The sequence below is a fragment of the Dendrobates tinctorius genome, unplaced genomic scaffold (assembly GCF_039654945.1).
Source record: "Dendrobates tinctorius isolate UK_male_01 unplaced genomic scaffold, ASM3965494v1 ptg000192l, whole genome shotgun sequence".
In the NCBI taxonomy this organism is placed as follows: domain Eukaryota; kingdom Metazoa; phylum Chordata; class Amphibia; order Anura; family Dendrobatidae; genus Dendrobates; species Dendrobates tinctorius.
This window is the reverse complement of record NW_027361859.1, coordinates 7665001-7684699: the sequence shown is the minus strand read 5'-3', so window position 1 is coordinate 7684699 and position 19699 is coordinate 7665001. Positions and strand designations below refer to the sequence as shown.

Below are 19699 nucleotides of genomic sequence, written 5' to 3'. Positions count from 1 at the left end.
AGTGTGGGCGATTCAAAGTTTTATGATTTATTTCTTATATTTTTAAAAACAATTATTTGCATATGACAGTAAAAACAATTCTCTAGTTTTTATTCCCTTTGATACCTTGAACTTGTGATCATTTGATCTCTTGTGTTTTACACGGCAACACTGCCTGTGGCTTCACAGAGAACCATTATGGTAGGCAATGGGAGCCTTCAGGAGGCACCCGGCCGCCATAACAATCTATCTGCACCCCACACTATGTCCAATGTTGGAAAAGGGGTTAAAGTCCGATCTACAAATACAGAAAATTGTGTAACCTGTACGGTAAGTGTCAAAATGAAAAAAAAAAAATACAAAATGGCAATATTCCTTATTTTTTTGATCACCCAGAAATAATGTGATAAGAAGTGATCGTCATATCCAAAATGTAAAGATAAATTCCTGTTGCCATGAAAAAAAAATGAATAAGTTCTGGGTCTTGAGAATTATGAGAACAGAATCCAAAATGCCTTACACCAAGTTCAGAATAGTTTTAAGTTACTAAAGCAGGAAAATAACTCAACGTAATAAAAATAGTAAAAAAAAGCGGAAAATCTGGCGCTCAGCGAGCTGTGCTGAAAAATCCTTTATTTAGGTAATGTGCAATTCCATTGGAGAGAATAACATGACCACGACTGCAGTCCCCTGGGAAAAGAGAGAGAGAGAGAGAAAAGACACAACTGATCATAAGAGCTTATACTCTACAGGAAAGAGAGGACTCCGCTGACCATAAGAGCTTACACTCTACAGGAGAGAGGACCCCGCTGACCATAAGAGCTTACACTCTACAGGAGACAGGACCCCGCTGACCATAAGAGCTTACACTCTACAGGAGACAGAGGACCCTGCTGACCATAAGAGCTTACACTCTACAGGAGACAGAGGACCCCGCTGACCACAGGAGCTTACACTCTACAGGAGAGAGAGGACCCCCGCTGACCATAAGAGCTTACACTCTACAGGAGAGAGAGAGGACCTCACTGATCATAAGAGCTTACACTCTACAGGAGAGAGAGAGGACCTCACTGATCATAAGAGCTTACACTCTACAGGAGAGAGAGGACCCAGCTGACACTCTACAGGAGAGAGAACCTCACTGACCATAAGAGCTTACACTCGACAGGAGAGAGCGAGGACCCCGCTGACCATATGAGCTTAGGGCCCCATCACACATAGCGACTCTCCAGCGATCCCGACAATGATATGAACTTGTCAGGATCTCTGGTGAGTCGCTACATGATCGCTGCTGAGCTGCCAAACAGGCAGCTTCCCCAGCGATCAGCACCAGCGACGCCGAGCGGGCGCGTCGCTGTGTATGTTAGTTACCAGCGCGCTGATGCACGGAGCTGGTAACCAAGGTACACATCGGGTTTCTAAGCGGCGCGCGGCACTTAGAAACCCGATGTGTACCTTGGTTACCACCTCACTGCATCAGCTCGCTGATAACGAAGGTACACAGAGGGTTTCTAAGCACCGCGCGCCACTTAGAACCCCAACGTTTACCTTGGTTACCAGCTAGCTGATCCCTGGTCTCCCACCTGTCACACGCAGCGATGCGTGCTGGCCAGCGGGAGACCAACGACCCCAAAAAAGTCCTGACCTTTCATGAACGATCAGCGATACCCGGCATGTCACACAGCTATCTCGCTGGTGAGATCGCTGTTGCGTCACAAAACTTGTGACTCAGCAGCGATCTTGCTAGTGAGATCTCTATGTGTGACGGGGGCTTTACACTATACAGGAGAGAGAGAGGTCCCCCGCTGGCTAAAAGAGCTTACACTCTACGAGACAGAGAGGGAAGACCCCGCTGACCATAAGAGCTTACACTCTACAGGAGAGAGAGGACCTCGCTGATCACCATAATAACTTACACTCTACAGAAGAGAGAGGACCCCACTGACCATAAGAGCTTACGCTATAAAGGGGAGAGAGAGAGGACCCCACTGACCATAAGAGCTTACGCTATAAAGGGGAGAGAGAGAGGACCCCACTGACCATAAGAGCTTACGCTATAAAGGGGAGAGAGAGAGGACCCCACTGACCATAAGAGTTTACACTCTACAGAATGCAGATTTACCCATTGACCCTGGATGTGAAAAACGACTCTCCTGTACAAACTGTGCTCCGGTGGGAACCGCCGATCTGTGATGGCTGAGTTACTGACACCACTGTACCAGGTATGATAATCTGCCAGATGTTATAGCTGTGGAGTGTTTTTAGAAGGTCCACATGGACACGCTGAAATACATTATCCCTCTCTCTGATGCTTCAGCAGTGCGGGAAATGGTATCAGACGATTTTAGTTTCTTTTTTGTGAACTGCTTATTGAATAAAAAAAACTTTCATAAATTTCACTCGAACTCAATCTTCAGGGGATCGATCCGCTCATCTCTAATATTTAACAGATAAATGGATTAGCGCGCACGCTGTGTGAATTTCTGAGATGCTGGTGTAACGGACCTTAAGGCCCCGTGTCAATGGGATTAATGTTCACTGCACACTCAAGTGGAACAACTTGCATAAAGAATTCATTTATTCTGATACAAATATTAGGTCTAGGGAAGCCTTTGTTGTGGAAATTGTCTAGCAGTGTGTCAGCGCCTGCGTGCTGGGCACCAGGGAATACATAATAAAGGAAGGAGGAACTAAATCTTTATTAAAGCAGGCTATGTGTGGGTATTGACAGATGCAGGAGATGGATGACGCTAGTGAAAGTAAGAGGGATGTTACAATCAAGTAGATAAATGCATATAGGGCAGAAATATCGGTTGGAGTGGCATATGGAGAGGACAGAGAATGGGCGGTAGAGAAAAATCGAATGATGAAAAAAGATATAAAATATGGGAAATTAATGTAGGAAAATGAATGTAGAAAAATAAAAATAAAATAAATAAAAATAAATGTGGAAAAATAAGGAGAAAAATGGGAAAAATTAAGAAAAAATAAGAAAAAAACGGAAAAAAAATAAAAAATAAAAATAAATAGATAGAAGTGTAAAGAAGTGTGAAGAATAAATGAATGAATGGAGCAAAACTGAAAAGAAACATAAAAATAAAAAAGAAAATAAAAAAAAAAAGAAAAAATGGTAAAATAATTGTAAAAATAATTAAAATAAAAGAAATGAAAAATGATAAAAAGTAGAAAATAAAAAATGAAAAATAAAAATAGATAAAAATGAAAAATAATGAATATAAAAATAGTAATAAAAATAGAGATGGAATGAAAACAAAAATGAAAATAAAAAGAAAAATAATGTGTAACTCACCTATCTGTTTGAAAATTAGCATATCTGAAAAAAGAAGAGACCGAGATTAATGGAACATCATTAAATATGCCAATCTATCTCTCTATTTAAGCCCCTAGTTTCCAAAGTATCCAGGGTGTGTATCCAGAATGATTCAATGGTTCAACCATAACTCTCAAGCAGCATGCCCGCTGTCTTGGGGTCATATTCGACACTGAACTTTCCTTTACTCCGTACATCCGATCACTCAGTCGCTCTTGTCACCTGCATCTTAAAAACATCTCCAGAATCCGACCTTTTCTCACCTTTGAAACTGCTAAGACTCTTACTGTCGCTCTTATTCATTCTCGTCTGGACTACTTCAACTCTCTTCTGATCGGTCTCCCTCTTACCAAACTTTCTCCTCTCCAATTTATCTTGAATGCGGCAGCCAGGGTCATATTTCTGTCCAGTTGCTTCACCGATGCCTCCATCTTGTGCCAGTCATTACACTGGCTACCTATTCGCTACAGGGTCCAGGATAAACTCATCTCTCTCACCCACAAAGCTCTCCACTGTTCTGCACCACCTTATATCTCCTCTCTCATCTCTGTCTATCGCCTTACATGTGGCCTCCGTTCTGCAAATGACCTAAGACTAACATCCCCCATAATCCGAACCTTGCACCTCCGTCTCCAAGACTTCTCTCGTGCTGCTCCAGCTCTCTGGAATGCACTTCCCCAGAGGATCAGACTGATACCTAGCCCTGACCTATTCAAGCGCGCTTTGAAAACCCATCTCATCAAACAAGCCTACCACATCAACTACTCAGTAAACTAACTTTGCCCTGTTCCCTCCTTCCAAATATTATTCTGAATCTGCACCCTACTATTCATCTGTCTCCACACCCTCCATGCACACAATAACTGCACTTGATACTTGACTATTGCACTTAAACACACGGGCTGATGACTGGATCATGCAGCTTTATATGAAAATCCCTATTTATTATAATTGCCAGACCTGAATTAACAAGCATTTCTCACCTACTGTGTCCCCCCATTTCCTTGTAGATTGTAAGCTTGCGAGCAGGGACCTCACTCCTAATGTCACTGTTTAAATTGTCTTAACTTGTATTGAATTTATTGTCTGTACATGTTCCTGCTTAATTGTAAAGTGCTGCGGAATATGTTGGCGCTATATAAATAAAAATTATTATTATTATTCTCTTTGTCTTAGTAATTTTATGCGATTGCCACCTCTCCTTGGATAGGGGACCTGCTCTATTATCTGGAATTTCAATTGTGCCACAGAATGACGTTGTTTAGTAAAGTGGTGCGGTAGGGGAAGCCAGGTCTTGCCACACCTGATAGTGGATTTGTGGCTTGCTATTCTATCCTTCACATGTTGTGTGGTCTCCCCAACATAGAGGAGACCACAAGGGCACTTGATTAGGTAGACGGCGAAATTTGAATCGCAGGTAAAGTATCCTCGGACAGGGTAAGTTTTCCCTGTCCTGAGGTGGGTGACATTATCAGACTGGATTACATTGGAACATGCCGCACAGTTGAGACAGGGAAATGTGCCATTGCGCCTTGTGCCAATTAATCCCTGTGAAGTGGTAGGGTGTGTGCTGCCTATCTCAGCTCGAAGCAGTTTGTCCCTAATATTCGAGGGTCTCTTAGTACATATCAAAGTGGGAGTATTGAAGGACTCAATTTTTGGGTAAGCCCTGGATAACAGTGGCCAGTGCTTTCTGATGATAAAGTAAACCTTGGGCATGAGGGGATGATAAGTGTGTACAAATGGGATTCTCTCTCTTTTATGCACTGGTGGAGGAGGGGGTCCTGGTGTGAGAACTCGGTTCCTTTCTTTCTCTAGTAATCCGACTGGGTAGTGTCTTGTCTGAAATTTCTGTGACATACTGTTGAGTCTGATGTTGAGTGTTTTGGGATCTGAAACGATGCGGGCAACCTTATTGAACTGTGAGCATGGTAAGCTATTTTTTGTTGTTCTTGGATGACAGCTGGAATAGTGTAATAAATTATTAGAGTCAGTGGGTTTGCAAAAGAGGTCAGTCGATAGGGTACCTTCTTCATCCTTGAGTACTATTGTATCCAGGAAAGGAACTTGATCCTTGCTATGGTGTATAGTAAATTGCAATCCCGGGAAAGTGGAATTAAGGTATTGGTGGAAGGTGTTGAGAGAATCTAAAGTACCTGTCCAGACAAAGAAAATGTCGTCGATATAGCGATGGTAACCGATCACCTGGTTTATATATAGGTTATGGGAAAAAACATGTTCAATTTCAAACTGATTCATGAAGGCGTTTGCGTAGCCGGGTGCTACGTTCGATCCCATTGCGGTCCCACATCTTTGGATAAAGAAGGTGTCTTCATATAGGAAAAAGTTCTCATATAGGACTAGTTTAAGTAAATCAGTGCATAATTCGATTGAATCAGCTGATAGGTTAGAATTTGCAAGAAGTAGTTTGGTGGCTTCTATGCCTTTATCATGTGGAATGACGTGTAGACTATTGACATCCATTGTCACTAGAAAGCTATTAGGTGGTACTTGGCCTAGCTGTTTGAGTCCAGTAAAAATGCTTTCAAGGTTTAAATTAGTGGTGTAATGATTTTTTTCGAGAAAGATAGACAAAAGTGATGGGATTGAGTCCGTGGAGGCCACAATGGGTCTGCCCGGCGGATTGCTCATTGATTTGTGTATTTTTGGTAGAATATAGAATACTGGTGTAATCGGGTGGGGTTGTGTTAGGAAGGTGGCCATCTTTTGATCAATTACATGTCTATCCAGGTAATGAGATACTAAGTTGTGTATTTTCAACTTAATCGTTGGAGTGGGGTCTCTATTAATTATCCTATATGTATTGGAATCTGATAGCTGTCAGCGGATCTCATCACAGTAGGAGGAGCGATCCATAATTACAATCCCACCCCCTTTGTCTGCCAGTTTGATAATAATAGTTTTGTTATTTTCAAGTGATCTTAGAACCATTTTTTCACTATGTGACAGATTGGAATGTGTCGGAAAAAAAACAAGTTTCTGATCGTGAGAGAGTTGTTTGACCTCACGTTCAACCAATTCTATAAAGGTCTCAGTGGCATGGTGAGTACACGGAGGACAAAAACTACTAGGGTTTCTGAGACCCAAAGACACGATAGACAATTTGGGAACAGTATCCTCCCCAATGGGAGGGGTTCTGTTTGATGGAGTGAGGGCCTGATGGCCAAAGTGTCTTTAATCTAATAGTGCGATAAAAATGTTGGAGGGCCTTCTCAAGTTGGAACGCGTTCCAGCTGGGGGTAGGGCAGAAGGATAGACCTTTTCGCAATACAGAGAGTTCAGCAGGGGAGAGGAGGTAACTTGATATATTGATCACCAGGTTAGTGACCTCACCTGTGATCTTGTTGTCATTCTTTTGCCTCGATCGTCTGGTATGTCTTGATGATGTAGACCTCCCCTGCGGCCTTTGTGTAAAAAACGCTTTCTGCCGGTGCCAGCCGAAGAGTCGCTGCTGGAGCTGAAGGAATCGTAGCGTCGTTGATTTTGTGGTCGACGCCAAGTAGTGAAGTCGTTCCATCGGTATACCCTGTTGCTATTGTAGTCTTCGTATCCCTTTGAAACTTCTGTCTCTTTCACTCTTGTATTGTTTTTTGATGTTCCGTGAGGATCTTATCCATCTTGGTCTTCAAGCTGGACCAGTCACTTGAGGAAAGGGCAGTTTAAAGTTGTGTATCAATGGCCTCTGTATTACGTTTAGTATCAGCAATGGCTTTCTGTAAGTATTCCACTGTGAGAATTATTATATCCAGGGAACATTTGTTGAGAATTTTTCTATATTTCTCAAGATATTCCTGATTATCAGAGAATAAAGTAGGACTTAAGTTACTCCTGAGACCTGTAGGGATTTTATTCTGATGGTGATATTCTGCCAATGTGGTACAATAGAGATCATACGAGATTAAGCATCGTCTTTCCTTTTCATAATCTCTAGTTTTAAGATCCTGAGCAGGAGTTTTAACCCCTTTACCCCCAAGGGTGGTTTGCACGTTCATGACCGTGCCAATTTTTACAATTCTGACCACTGTCCCTTTATGAGGTAATAACTCTGAAACTCTTCCATGGATTCTGGTGATTCTGACATTGTTTTCTCGCAACATATTGTACTTCATGATAGTGGTAAAATTTATTTCAAATAGCTTGCGTTTATTTGTGAAAAAACGGAAATTTGGCGAAAATTTTGAAAATATCGCAATTTTTCAACTTTGAATTTTTATGCCCTTAAATCACAGAGATATGGCACAGAAAAAACTTTATAAGTAACATTTCCCACATGTTTACTTTACATCAGCACAATTTTGGAACCAAAATTTTTTTTTGTTAGGAAGTTATAAGGGTTAAAATTTGACCAGTGATTTCTCATTTTTGCAACACCATTCTAAAAAATGCACCCCTCAAGGTGCTCAAAACCACATTCAAGAAGTTTATTAACACTTCAAGTGCTTCACAGGAATTTTTTGAATGTTTAAAAAAAATGAACATTTAACTTTTTTTCACAAAAAAAATTACTTCAGGTCCAATTTTTTTATTTTACCAAGGGTAACAGGAGAAATTAGACTGCAAAAGTTATTGTGCAATTTGTCCTGAGTACGCTGATACCTGATATGTGGGGGGAACCACTGTTTCGGCGCATGGCAGAGCTCAGAAGGGAAGGAGCGCCGTTTGACTTTTTCAATGCAAAATTGGCTGGAATTCAGATCGGACACCATCTCACATTTGAAGAGCCCCTGATGTACCTAAACAGTGGAAACCCCACACAAGTAACCCTATTTTGGAAACTAGACCCCCAAGGAACTTATCTAGATATGTGGTGAGAACTTTGAACCCACAAGGGCTTCACAGAAGTTTATAACGTACAGCCGTACAATTAAAAAAATCATATTTTTTCCACAAAAATGATCTTTTCACCCTCAATTTTTATTTTTCCAAGGGTAACATGACCCCAAAAGCTATTGTGCAATTTGTCCTGAGTATGCTGATACCCCATATGTGGGGGTAAACCACTATTTGGGCACATGGCAGAGCTCAGAAGGGAAGCAGCGCTATTTGACTTTCTTGTCTGGAATTGGGATTGGACGCCATGCCGCGTTTGGAAAGCCCCTGATGTGCCTAAACAGTGGATACCCCCCAGAAATGACACCATTTTGGAAACTAGACCCCCTAGGGAACTTATCTAGATGTGTGGTGAGCACTTTGAACCCCCGAGTGCTTCATAGAAGCTTATAACGCCCAGCCATGAAAATAAAAAAATCATATTTTTTCCACAAACATGATCTTTCAGTCACCAATTTTTTTATTTTCCCAAGGGTAACAGGAGAAATTGGACCCCAAAAGTTGTTGTACACTTTGTCCTGAGTACCCTGATACCCCATATGTGGGAGAAAACTACTGTATGGGCACACATCGAGGCTCGGAAAGGAAGTAGTGACGTTTTGGAATGCAGACTTTGATGGAATGGTCTGCTGGTGTCATGTTGCCTTTGATGAGCCCCTGATGTACCTAAACAGTGGAAACCCCCCACAAATGACACCATTTTGGAAACTAGACCCCCTAAGCAATTATCTAGATGTGTGGTGAGAACTTTGAACCCCCCATTGCTTCATAGAAGCTTATAACGCCCGGGCGCGAAAATAAAAAAATCATATTTTTTTCCACAAAAATGATATTTTTGCCCCCAATTTTTTATTTCCTAAGGGTAACAGGAGAAATTGGACCCCAAGAGTTATTTTGCAATTTGTCCTGAGTAGGCTGATACCCCATATGTGGGGTAAACCACTGTTTGGGTGCATGGCAGAGCTTGGAAGGGAAGGAGCACCATTTGACTTTTTCAACGCAGAAATGGCTGGAATTGAGATCAGACGCCATATTGCGTTTGGAGAGCACCTGATGTGCCCAAACAGTGGAAACGCCCCAATTCTAACTCCAACCCTAACCCCAACACACCCCTAACCCTAACCTCAGCCCTAACCCTAACACTAGCCCTAACCCTAGCCCTAGCCCTAACCCTAACCCTAGCCCTAGCCCTAACCCTAACCCTAACCCTAGCCCTAACCCTAACCCTAATGGGAAAATGGAAATAAATACATTTTTTTTAGTTTTATTATTTTTCCCTAACTAAGGGGGTGATAACGGGGGGTCTGATTTACTATTTGTGGTGGGTTTTTATATTTGGCAGCTGTCGCACGCTAAAAGACGCTTTTTATTGTAAAAATAGTTTTTGCATCACCACATTTTGATAGCTATAATTTTTCCGTATTTTGATCCACAGAGCCACATGAGGTCTTGTTTTTTGCGGGACGAGTTGACGTTTTTATTGGTACCATTTTCAGGTGCATGACATTTTTTGATTGCTTTTTATTCCGATTTTTGGGACGCAGAATGAACAAAAACCAGCGTTTCATGAATTTCTTTTGGGGGAGTGCGTTTACACCGTTCCATGTGCAGTAAAATTGATAAAGCGGTTTTATTCTTCGGGTCAGTACGGTTACAGCGATACCTCATTTATGTCTTTTTTTTATGTTTTGTCGGTTTTATGCAATGAAAACTATTTTATATAAAAAATAATTATTTTTGCATCGCTTTATTCTGCGAGCTATAGCTTTTATATTTTTTCGCTGATGATGCTGTGTGGTGGCTTGTTTTTTTGCGGGACAAGATGACGTTTTCAGTGGTACCATGGCTACTTATGTCCGTCTTTTTGATTGCGCGTTATTGCACTTTTTGTTCGGCAGTATGATAAATAAATAAATTATTTTTTGCTTTTTTTAACTTTTATTTTTTAAGGGGTTCGCTAAAGGGATTATCTAGTGGGACAGTTTTATAGGGCGGGTCGTTATGGACACGGTGATACCAAATATGTGTACTTTTATTATTTTTTTTTTATTTCCAAAAAATAAATTTATTAGGGAGTATTTTTTTTTTTTTAAATTTATTTAGCGATTTTTTAAAAATTATTTTTACACTTTTTTTTTAACTTTATTACAATGTCCCGGGGGGGGCATCACTGTCATGTGACAGATCGCTGATCTGTCACATCACAGATCACTGTGACAGATCAGCGATCTGTCACAGGCATTACAGCAGACTTCCTCATGCCTGCGCTCAGCAGGCATGAGGAAAACGCCTCCCTTGCAGGCCCCTGGAGGTCCCCGGCGCCATATTAGATCCGGGGACCTACAAGGAAGGAGGCCCCCATAGCAGCGCTGCACATCGTGCTGCTGCGGGGGGCTCAGGGAAGCACGGAAGGAGCCCCCTCCCTGCTGATGATTCCCTAAACCCCCGGAACACTGCGATCATGTTTTATCGCAGTGTGCCAGGGGTTAATGTGTCGGGGGCGGTCACGGACCGCCCCTGACACATAGTGCCGGGTGTCAGCTGTGATAATCAGCTGACACCCGGCCGCGATCAGCTGTGCTCCCCCCGTGAGCGCAGCTTATCGCGCTAGACGTACTATCCCGTCCATGGGCATAGGGGCCCAGGTCCCATGGACGAGATAATACATCAGATGTCAGAAAGGGGTTAAGGAAATCGTTAGAGCCAGTAACCTGTGAAAGGATACTGGAACAAGTAGCTGTGTCATAAGCAAAGGTGTCGGTAGACAAGGGGGGGTCACAGGTGCAACAGCCAAAGAAAATACTTAACAGATAAATGGATTAGCGCGCACGCTGTGTGAGTTTCTGAGATGCTGGAGTACCGGACCTAAGGCCCCGTGTCAATGGGATTAATGTTCACCGCACACTCAAGTGGAACAACTTGCATAAAGAATTCATTTATTGTGATACAAATATTAAGCCAGGGAGCAGATTTACAAATGCGATTGTAAGTGACGTTTCGACCCTGCCAGGGTCTTAATCATATATCGCTGTAAGAAAATAAAACAAGTAGAAATAAAACACAATACATCAAAAGTTAATTAGATGTACAGAAAAAGAATCAACCCGGGTACATCGTCAAACAAAATACAGAGTAGAAGATATATACAGTATATACAATTTATACAAAATGAGCACAGCTCTAGGTAATAGATAACTTTGTACAGTTCATAGCATAACAAAGCATAGGGTCTAATGCACGGAGCAAGTCAGAGACATGAAAAAAGAGGTATATTTTACCTTCAATTTTGGTGCATACATGAGACAGAGCACAGTGGTGCAGTGAGGGTATAAAGCGATCCCACAGGCTGCGATGAATCATAACATAATGAGGATTTGAATTACAATGAAACAATAATGGAGAGTAGAGAATGTCGGAAATGTAAAGGTGGATACCTAATGAAATGAGGATGGTGCCAAAGTAGCGCTATTACAGCACTAAGCTGGTTCTTGGGCGCTTTGTGTACTGCAGGACCTACAAAAGTCATGGAAATGGTCGCTAATGTGATTTAGTTCCTCCTTCCTTTATTATGTATTCCCTGGTGCCCAGCACGCAGGCGCTGACACACTGCTAGACAGTTTCCACAACAAGAGCTTCCCTAGACTTCATTGACATGCTCAGTTGCCTCTAAATCACCAGCTTTCATCACCTCCGGTTTCAGCGCTGGAATTCCGGTCCCGGGCGCTCACAGGACTTAAATAGTGGGTTATTCCCCACAGATGCACACTGCCACAGCCAGGCACGGGAGCGCCTCTCACCCACATATTGGTACCAATGTAATACCTCTGCTGCACACTGCCCTATCATATACCTGCCACATAGGCAACATTAGCGACCATTTCCATGATTTTTGTAGGTCCTGCAGTACACAAAGCACCCAAGAACCAGCTTAGTGCTGTAATAGCGCTACTTTGGCACCATCCTCATTTCATTAGGTATCCACCTTTTCATTTCCTACATTCGTTTTGTTTGACTATGTACCCGGGGTGATTCTTTTTCTGTACATCTAATTAACTTTTGAAGTATTGTGTTTTATTTATACTTGTTTTATTTTCTTACAGCGATATATGATTAAGACCCTGGCAGGGTCGAAACGTCACTTACAATCATAGAATCATAGAATCGTAGAGTTGGAAGGGACCTCCTGGGCCATCTGGTCCAACCACCTGCTCAAAGCAGGATTCGCTAAATCATCCCAGTCAGATGTCTGTCCAGCCTCTGTTTGAAGGCTTCCATTGAAGGAGAACTCACCACTTCTCGTGGCAGCCTGTTCCACTCATTGATCACTAACTGTCAAAAAGTTTTTTCTAATATCTAATCTGTGTCTCCTCCCATTCAGTTTCATCCCATTGCTTCTAGTCTTTCCTTGAGCAAATGAGAATAAAGTTGATCCTTCTACAATGTGACAGCCCTTTAGATATTTGTAGACAGCTATTAAGTCTCCTCTCAGTGTTCTCTTTTGCAAGCTAAACAATCCCAAATCCTGCAACCTTTCCTCATAAGACAGGGTTTGCAGACCAGTCACCATTCTGGTCGCTCTTTTCTGAACTTGCTCCAGTTTGTTGATGTCTTTTTTAAAATGTGGTGCCCAAAACTGGACACAATATTCCAGATGAGGTCTGACCAAAGAGGAGTAGAGGGAAATAATGACTTCACGTGATCTAGACTGTATGCTTCTGTTAATACATCCTAGAATTGCATTTGCTTTTTTTTTGCCATCACACTCTTGACTCATATTCAGTCTGTGGTCTATTAGTATTTTATTATTATTATTTATTTATATAGTACCATTGATTCCATGATGCTGTACATGAGAAGGGGTTGCATACAAATTACAGATATCACTTACAGTAAACAAACACAGACTGATACAGAGGGGAGAGAGGACCCTGCCCTTTTGGGCTTACATGCTACAGGAGGATGGGGAAGGAGACAGTAGGTTGGTGGGTTGCAGCGGTTCCGGTGTTGGTTGAGGTGATATCACCGGTAGTGGTGAGAGAGAAGGAGGTAGCGGGGTCATTGCAGGCTGTAGGCTTTCTTGAAGAGGTGGGTTTTCAGGTTCCATCTGAAGGATCCAAATGAAAGTTTGATAGTCGGACTTGTCGGGGCAAAGAAATCCAGAGAATAGGTGCTATTCGGGAGGAGTGTTGGAGGCGGTTGGGTGAGGAGCGAATAAGTGTGGAGGAGAGGAGGTCTTGGGAGGACCGGAGATTACGTGAGGGAAGGTATCGGGAGATTAGTTCAGGGACATATGGGGGAGACAGGTTATAGATGGTCTTGTAGGTCAGTATTAGTAATTTGAACTGGATACGCTGAGGGAATGGGAGCCAGTATAGAGATTTGCAGAGGGGAGAAGTGGAGGAGTAGCGAGGAGAGAGATGAATTAGTCGGGCAGCAGAGAAAAGGATGGACTGGAGAGGTGCGAGGGTGTTAGCAGGGAGACCACAGAAAAGGATGTTGCAGTAGTCGAGGCGGGAGATGAAAAGGGCATGCACAAGCATTTTAGTAGATTGAGGGTTGAGGAAAGAACAGATTCTGGAAATATTTTTGAGCTGGAGGCGACAGGAGGTAGAAAGAGCTTGGATGTGCGGTTTGAAGTACAGGGCAGAGTCAAAGGTTACTCCGAGGCAGCAGACTTCTGGTACTGGGGAAAGTGTGATGTCATTAATTTTTATAGCTAGGTCAGGTAAGGAAGATCTGAGAGAAGGGGTCCTAAAACAGAGAGAGGATGGGATGAGGAGGAGATGTGGGAGTGGGAGACGCTGAATGTGCGATTGGAAAGGTATGAGGAGATCCAGGATAGGTCAAGGCCTTTGATGCTGAAGGAGGAGAGGATCTGTAGTAAGAGGCAGTGGTTAACTGTGTCGAATGCAGAGGACAGGTCTAGAAGCAGTAGTATAGAGTATTGTCCATTTGCTTTGGCTGTAAGTAGGTCATTAGTAATTTTGGTCAGGGCTGTCTCAGTGGAGTGATGGGGGCGGAAACCAGATTGTAGATTGTCAAAGAGCAAGTTAGATGATAGGTGGGAGGAAAGTTCAGCGTGGATGTGCTGTTCCAGGAGTTTGGAAGCGAATGAGAGCAACAATATTGGGCGATAGCTGGACATAGCGGTTGGGTCGAGGGTTGGCTTTTTAAGGATAGGTCTGATTGTGGCATGTTTGAAAGCAGAAGGGAAGGTACCAGACGTTAGTGATAGGTTGAAGAGGTGGGTTAGGGATGGGATAAGTGTGGTGGTGAGGTTGGAGAGGAGGTGGGATGGGATGGGGTCGAGTGCACAGGTTGTGAGGTGCGATTTGGAGAAGAGGCGATTAAGCTCCCCTTCAGTGATGTTGGAGAGTGAGGTTATGGGGTTTGGGCATTGGTCTGGTATACAAAGGGGTTGTGGTGGTTGAGTGATGAAGACTTGCCTTGTTTGGTCAATCTTATTTTTGAAGTGTGTGGCAAAGTCCTCGGCAGAGATGAGGGAGGTTGGAGGAGGCAGTGGTGGGTGGAGGAGGGAGTTAAAAGTTTTGAATAACTGTTTGGGGTGGTAAGTTAGGGAAGATACGAGGGTTGTGAAGTAGGCCTGTTTAGCAGAGGTGAGGGCAGATTTGAAATCGAGTGTTGCCTGTTTGAATGTGGTGAAGTCATCTTGCGAATTTGTTTTCTTCCAGCGCCGCACTGCAATCCTGGACACTTGCTGGAGCTTTTTAGTGGTGTTGTTGTGCCAGGGTTGTCTGTTGATACGTCACATTCTGCCATGAACGAGAGGGGTATATGTAAACATGGTGAAGAAATAAGATAGATTAAGAAAAGCTAAGTCCAAGTAATAAGAAGTATTTCCCTTGTCATATCTGTAAACTCGTAAAGAGCTGGATATTGACTTAAAGGGCCACTTAATATGGTGGTAATGGTGGTTTCCGAAAGGAGCCACTCCTTGGCTGGGTCCTTCCCTGGAGGAAGATCTGGCTAGTCCAGTGTTTGAGACTCTTAAATGTGGCTCCACGGACTTTATTTGCATACAAGTAATAAGAAGGGCTTACTCAGCAGACATACCTTGAGTATACCCAAGTCTTTTTCGCATGTGCTGTTGCTTAGCCCTATTCCTCCCATTCTGTATATGTTTTTTTCATTTTTATTGCCCAGATTTAATACTTTGCATTTTTCCCTGTTAAAAACCATTCTGTTATTTGCTGCTCACTGCTCCAGTTTATTTATATCTTTTTGAATCCTCTCTCTCTCTTCTCTAGTATTAGCTATCCCTCCTAGCTTTGTGTCATCAGTAAATTTAATCAGTTTACCCTCAATTCCTTCATCTAAATCGTTGATAAAGATGTTGAACAATACAGGGCCCAGGACAGAGCCCTGTGGTACCCCAATTGAGACATTCTTCCAACTGGATGTGCAGCCATTTATGACCACTCTTTGGGTCCGATCACTAAGCCAGTTATGAATCCACCTAACAGTTGCCTTGTCCATTCCATACTTAGTCATTTTTTCAATAAGGATTGTGTGAGATACTTTGTCAAATGTTTACTAAAGTCAAGATATACTATATCTACAGCATTTCCCTGATCCACCCAATCAGTGATTCCATCATAGAAGGAAATTAAGTTAGTCTGACATGACTTCTTAGTTACAAACCCATGCTGACTCTGTTTAATCACTTCATTCTTATCCAGGTACTGACATACATGTTGTTTAATAATTTGTTCAAAGATCTTTCCTGGTATAGAAGTCAGTCTCTGTTGAAGAGGTTTATTGAGCCAGTGGTTCCTATGGCGGCACCTCCTGACCCTGTGTTGGTTGAACGTAATGTGGAATATGAGGTAGAGAAAATACTGGATTCTCGTCTGGCTAGACAGAGACTCCAGTATTTGGTCAAGTGGAAGGGTTATGGCCAGGAGGACAATTCTTGGGTCTCTGCCTCTGACATTCATGCTGATAGACTGGTTCGTGCTTTTCACCGGGCCCATCCTGATCGGCCTGGTGGCATGGATGAGGGTTCGGTGACCCCTCCTCAAGGGGGGGCACTGTTGTGAACTCATTTTCTGGTTTGCCTCTGGCTTCTGGTGAGGGTGGTGGAGCTGGCTGTGTTGACAGAGGAGTCGTGAGTTCTCCATCCGGGCTCCCTCTAGTGGTGACAGTAGGTAATGAAGCTGATCTAAATGGCAGAGACCTGCCACCTGAGGAGGAGGACTGTGAGTGGACATCAGGAGTCTCTGACTGGATTTAAGACAGCCGACTCCCTAATTTTGTGCTGGTGATTTTTCCTGCCCTGAGGTTCTGGTTTCCAGTTCTGTACCTGCCTTCTCAAGCTAAGTGTACTCTGCTATTTTTTCACATGAGATTTGGTCTGGTTTACTCAGTTTTTGTGGTCAGCCAGCCCCTGCTGGGGCTGTGCTGAATTTCCATTCTTATGTCTTTGTTTATGCCAGTTTGCTTTTTGTCCCTGATCAGATTGGTCTCTTTTTGCTCTGTCTTCAGAATATACCAGAGTGCTGATATAGGGGATTGAAGTCTAGCGACTTCAGGGTTTTTGTTATCAGAAAGTGTTGAACATTTTTTGGCAGGGTTTTGTGCGTGATTGCAGACAGCATCTTTCCTTTCCTGTCCTTCCCAGTTAGTGTGGGCCCCATCGTTTGCTCAGCCTATTTTTCTATCTGTGTTTGTGTTTTCATCTTGTCTCACCGACAATACATGTTTGGGAGCTGTCTATTGCTTTGGGGTCTGCTCTGGGGCAGTTTAGATTTCCCCTTTTCTTGCTTTAGGCTTATTTAGTTCTCCGGCTGCGATGAGGCATCTAGGTTCATCGTAGGTACGCTCCACGGCTACTGCTAGTTGTGTGGATAGGATCAGGGGTCTGCAATCTGCTTAGTTACCAACCTCTCTGGTTTTCTGTGGCTTAGCTTGTTTTTGTTTTTCCTCCTCGGTAACTCACTCATAACAGTACCCCTCATCCCCAAATCCTCGTATGCATGGTACTCTCTCATCCCTATCTTGGTATGTATGGTCCCCTCACCCCCTATCCTGGTATGCATGGTACCCCTCATCCCCCAATCCTGGTATGCATGGTACCCCTCATCCCCCAATCCTATTATGCATGGTACTCTCTCATCCCTATCCTTTTATGCATGGTCCCCTCACCCCTTATCCTGATATGCTTGGTACCCCTCATCCCCCATTCTTGGTATGCAAGGTACCCCTCATCCCCCAATCCTGGTATGCATGGTGCCCCTCACCCCCCAATCTTGGTATGCATGGTACCCCTCATCCCCCAATCCTGGTATGCATGGTACCCCTCATCCCCCAATCCTGGTATGCATGGTACCCCTCATCCCCCAATCCTGGTATGCGTGGTACTCCCTCATCCCTATCCTGGTATGCATGGTCCCCTCACCCCCTATCCTGATATGCATGGTCCCCTCACTCCCCAATCCTGGTATGCATGGTACCCCTCAAGGCACCAAAATGTATGTGTAATTTACATATTTAAATTAATCTGAAGTGGGCACTGTGGTGCCTGCGCATACCGCGCTGTCCGGCACCGTTTTCTTCAAAAGGTCTGAGGAGTGTGGGATTGTGCGGCCGTAATCGGCACCCAATTTCGGCACCACAACCCTCCGTCTCCTGATTTCACGGCGAATACCCCGGTAATCTTTTGTGCCTGCTGTGATGACAGGAGAGGGCAGGTTGTTGCTCTCGAATCGGCGCCTGCGCATTCCTCTTTTTCCGGCGCTATTGTTTTGATGACACTGCAGTGTGTCTTCCCCAAAATGGCGCCGGAAAGCGCGGACTGTGCATGCGCTGCTTCCAGAGCAACAACCCGCCCTCTCCTGTCATCACAGCAAGACGCAAGACCCCACGGCCACACCGAATCGGTAAGGTGTCGTGCCGGCGGGGGTGTGTCTACCGCGATCTCCAGGGGGTGCGTCTTCCGCGATCTCCTGGGGGGTGCGTCACTCTGCTTGGAGCCAGACTGCACAGGCGCTTCGCGCTTGCGCAGTCTATAAAGGCTTCGGACAGAGTGGCGCTTAGTCCGTTATATTATAGATATACAAATATATATATGTATTCATTCAAAACTTTAACCATATGCTAGTACGCCTCCTGCCAGCAAATCATACACAATACAAACAGAGACAAAAGATAGAATGAATTCAAACCTGGTACTGACATCAAATACTGCAAGTCCTTGACACCAAAACACGTCACAATTTACCTATCTATACGCCAGCCTGATTTGTAGAGATGAAAAGTCTACACCTGGGCAAAACACACAGGGAGAGAGCAATTACTTAGTCACATCAATACGGTAATTGTAATTGCCCTTCCACCCATATAGAATAAAACCTATGAACCTATGCTGCAGCTAAAAAACCATCACCTTATCCAGGTGATTTTTGGTGGGAACCCCGCAAGAAGTCACCAACCACTTAGAGGTTGGAAAATCACTCAGAGTAATCGAGCCTCTGCTCCCACTTGCCCACTGGGAGAGACACAGTTCAGACTTCTGGGACCTCGGTCAAGCCAAGAGCAGGACCGGAACCAGAGTGACAGTGAATTTGCTTAGTACGTCTCCCTATCGGGCCGGCTTAGGTATCAATCACGTATGCAAACAACCAAAACAACAAAGCAGAGAGGCAAGAGGCAAAGCAGATAAGGCAGACAATTAAGGAAATCGTGGCCAGGGTGGGTTTTTGGTACTAGGACCTGTCAGATTGGTCACTATGTCCGAGTCTGACAGCCGACTGACCTTTATCTCAGCACGGAAACACTGGAGGGTTATAGGTAAGATGAATGATTTTCTTACCTAGTAGGAGGTGCACTTCTCCACCCTCGAGTGGTCCGGTCCAAGACTGGAGGTCTTCTTTGCGGCTGGTCAGGTTCGAACTCTCGTCCTAGCCCCACATTGGGCGCCAATTTGTTAATTCACACTTGATGCGTGTGTCATCTTTACTGTCTGCTTCTGAATTAAAATGTGACGTTTACAGCCTGGAAATCAGATACAAATGCACGCAATTTTCTCAAAATGATTTCTGTTTATTCGCTGAAAATACAGAGTATTTATGGAGAAAACAAGGTGCACCTTATCTAGCTAATGGTGTTTGATTACTGTGAGAAATGACAGGTGTGGAGCTTGCTACTCCCTCGTACAGGCGCAGTTTCCATTCATGAATCAGAGCCTGCTGAAGGTTAGCTTGTTGACAGAGTTAAATTAAAGAACAAGTAAGCATTTAATACAGATTCAGCAAAAGCAATCGTATAAGTTTTGATTTTAGTATATATTCATATGCCATACATTCTCTCCTTAACAGTCCCCCCTTGCAGATATGCAAAATCAAAACCCTAATCTCGTCGAGCCTATCGATCTGTCCTCCCGGCCTACCTATCTCAAAATGATGGCCCCTAACTAACTAATCTTCACCGTATACATGAGATGGACCATCTCTAGTAGATGGACCCCCTCCTAACGGACTTTTCACAGGAGGAAGTCAGATCCTGGTCTCTCCCTCGTTG

At 43.7% G+C, this 19699-nt stretch overlaps 1 protein-coding gene and 1 long non-coding RNA gene across 2 annotated transcripts in view; both read right to left on the bottom strand.

The window, feature by feature from the left end:
• Window positions 1-583: 583 nt before the first annotated feature.
• On the bottom strand, window positions 584-11686 carry LOC141055830 (uncharacterized). The gene is made up of 3 exons (XR_012221539.1): window positions 11440-11686; window positions 3290-3313; window positions 584-669 (listed from the first exon to the last, which is right to left on the bottom strand). It is a non-coding gene; the product is annotated as an uncharacterized lncRNA (long non-coding RNA).
• Window positions 11687-19520: 7834 nt separating this feature from the next.
• The window catches only part of LOC141055958 (C3a anaphylatoxin chemotactic receptor-like), a 10073-nt gene continuing 9894 nt past the window's right edge, over window positions 19521-19699 (bottom strand). Inside the window, exon 3 of the mRNA XM_073552653.1 lies at window positions 19521-19564. Within this exon, the coding sequence (XP_073408754.1) occupies window positions 19521-19564 (44 nt within the window). The remainder of the gene's footprint in view (window positions 19565-19699) is intronic.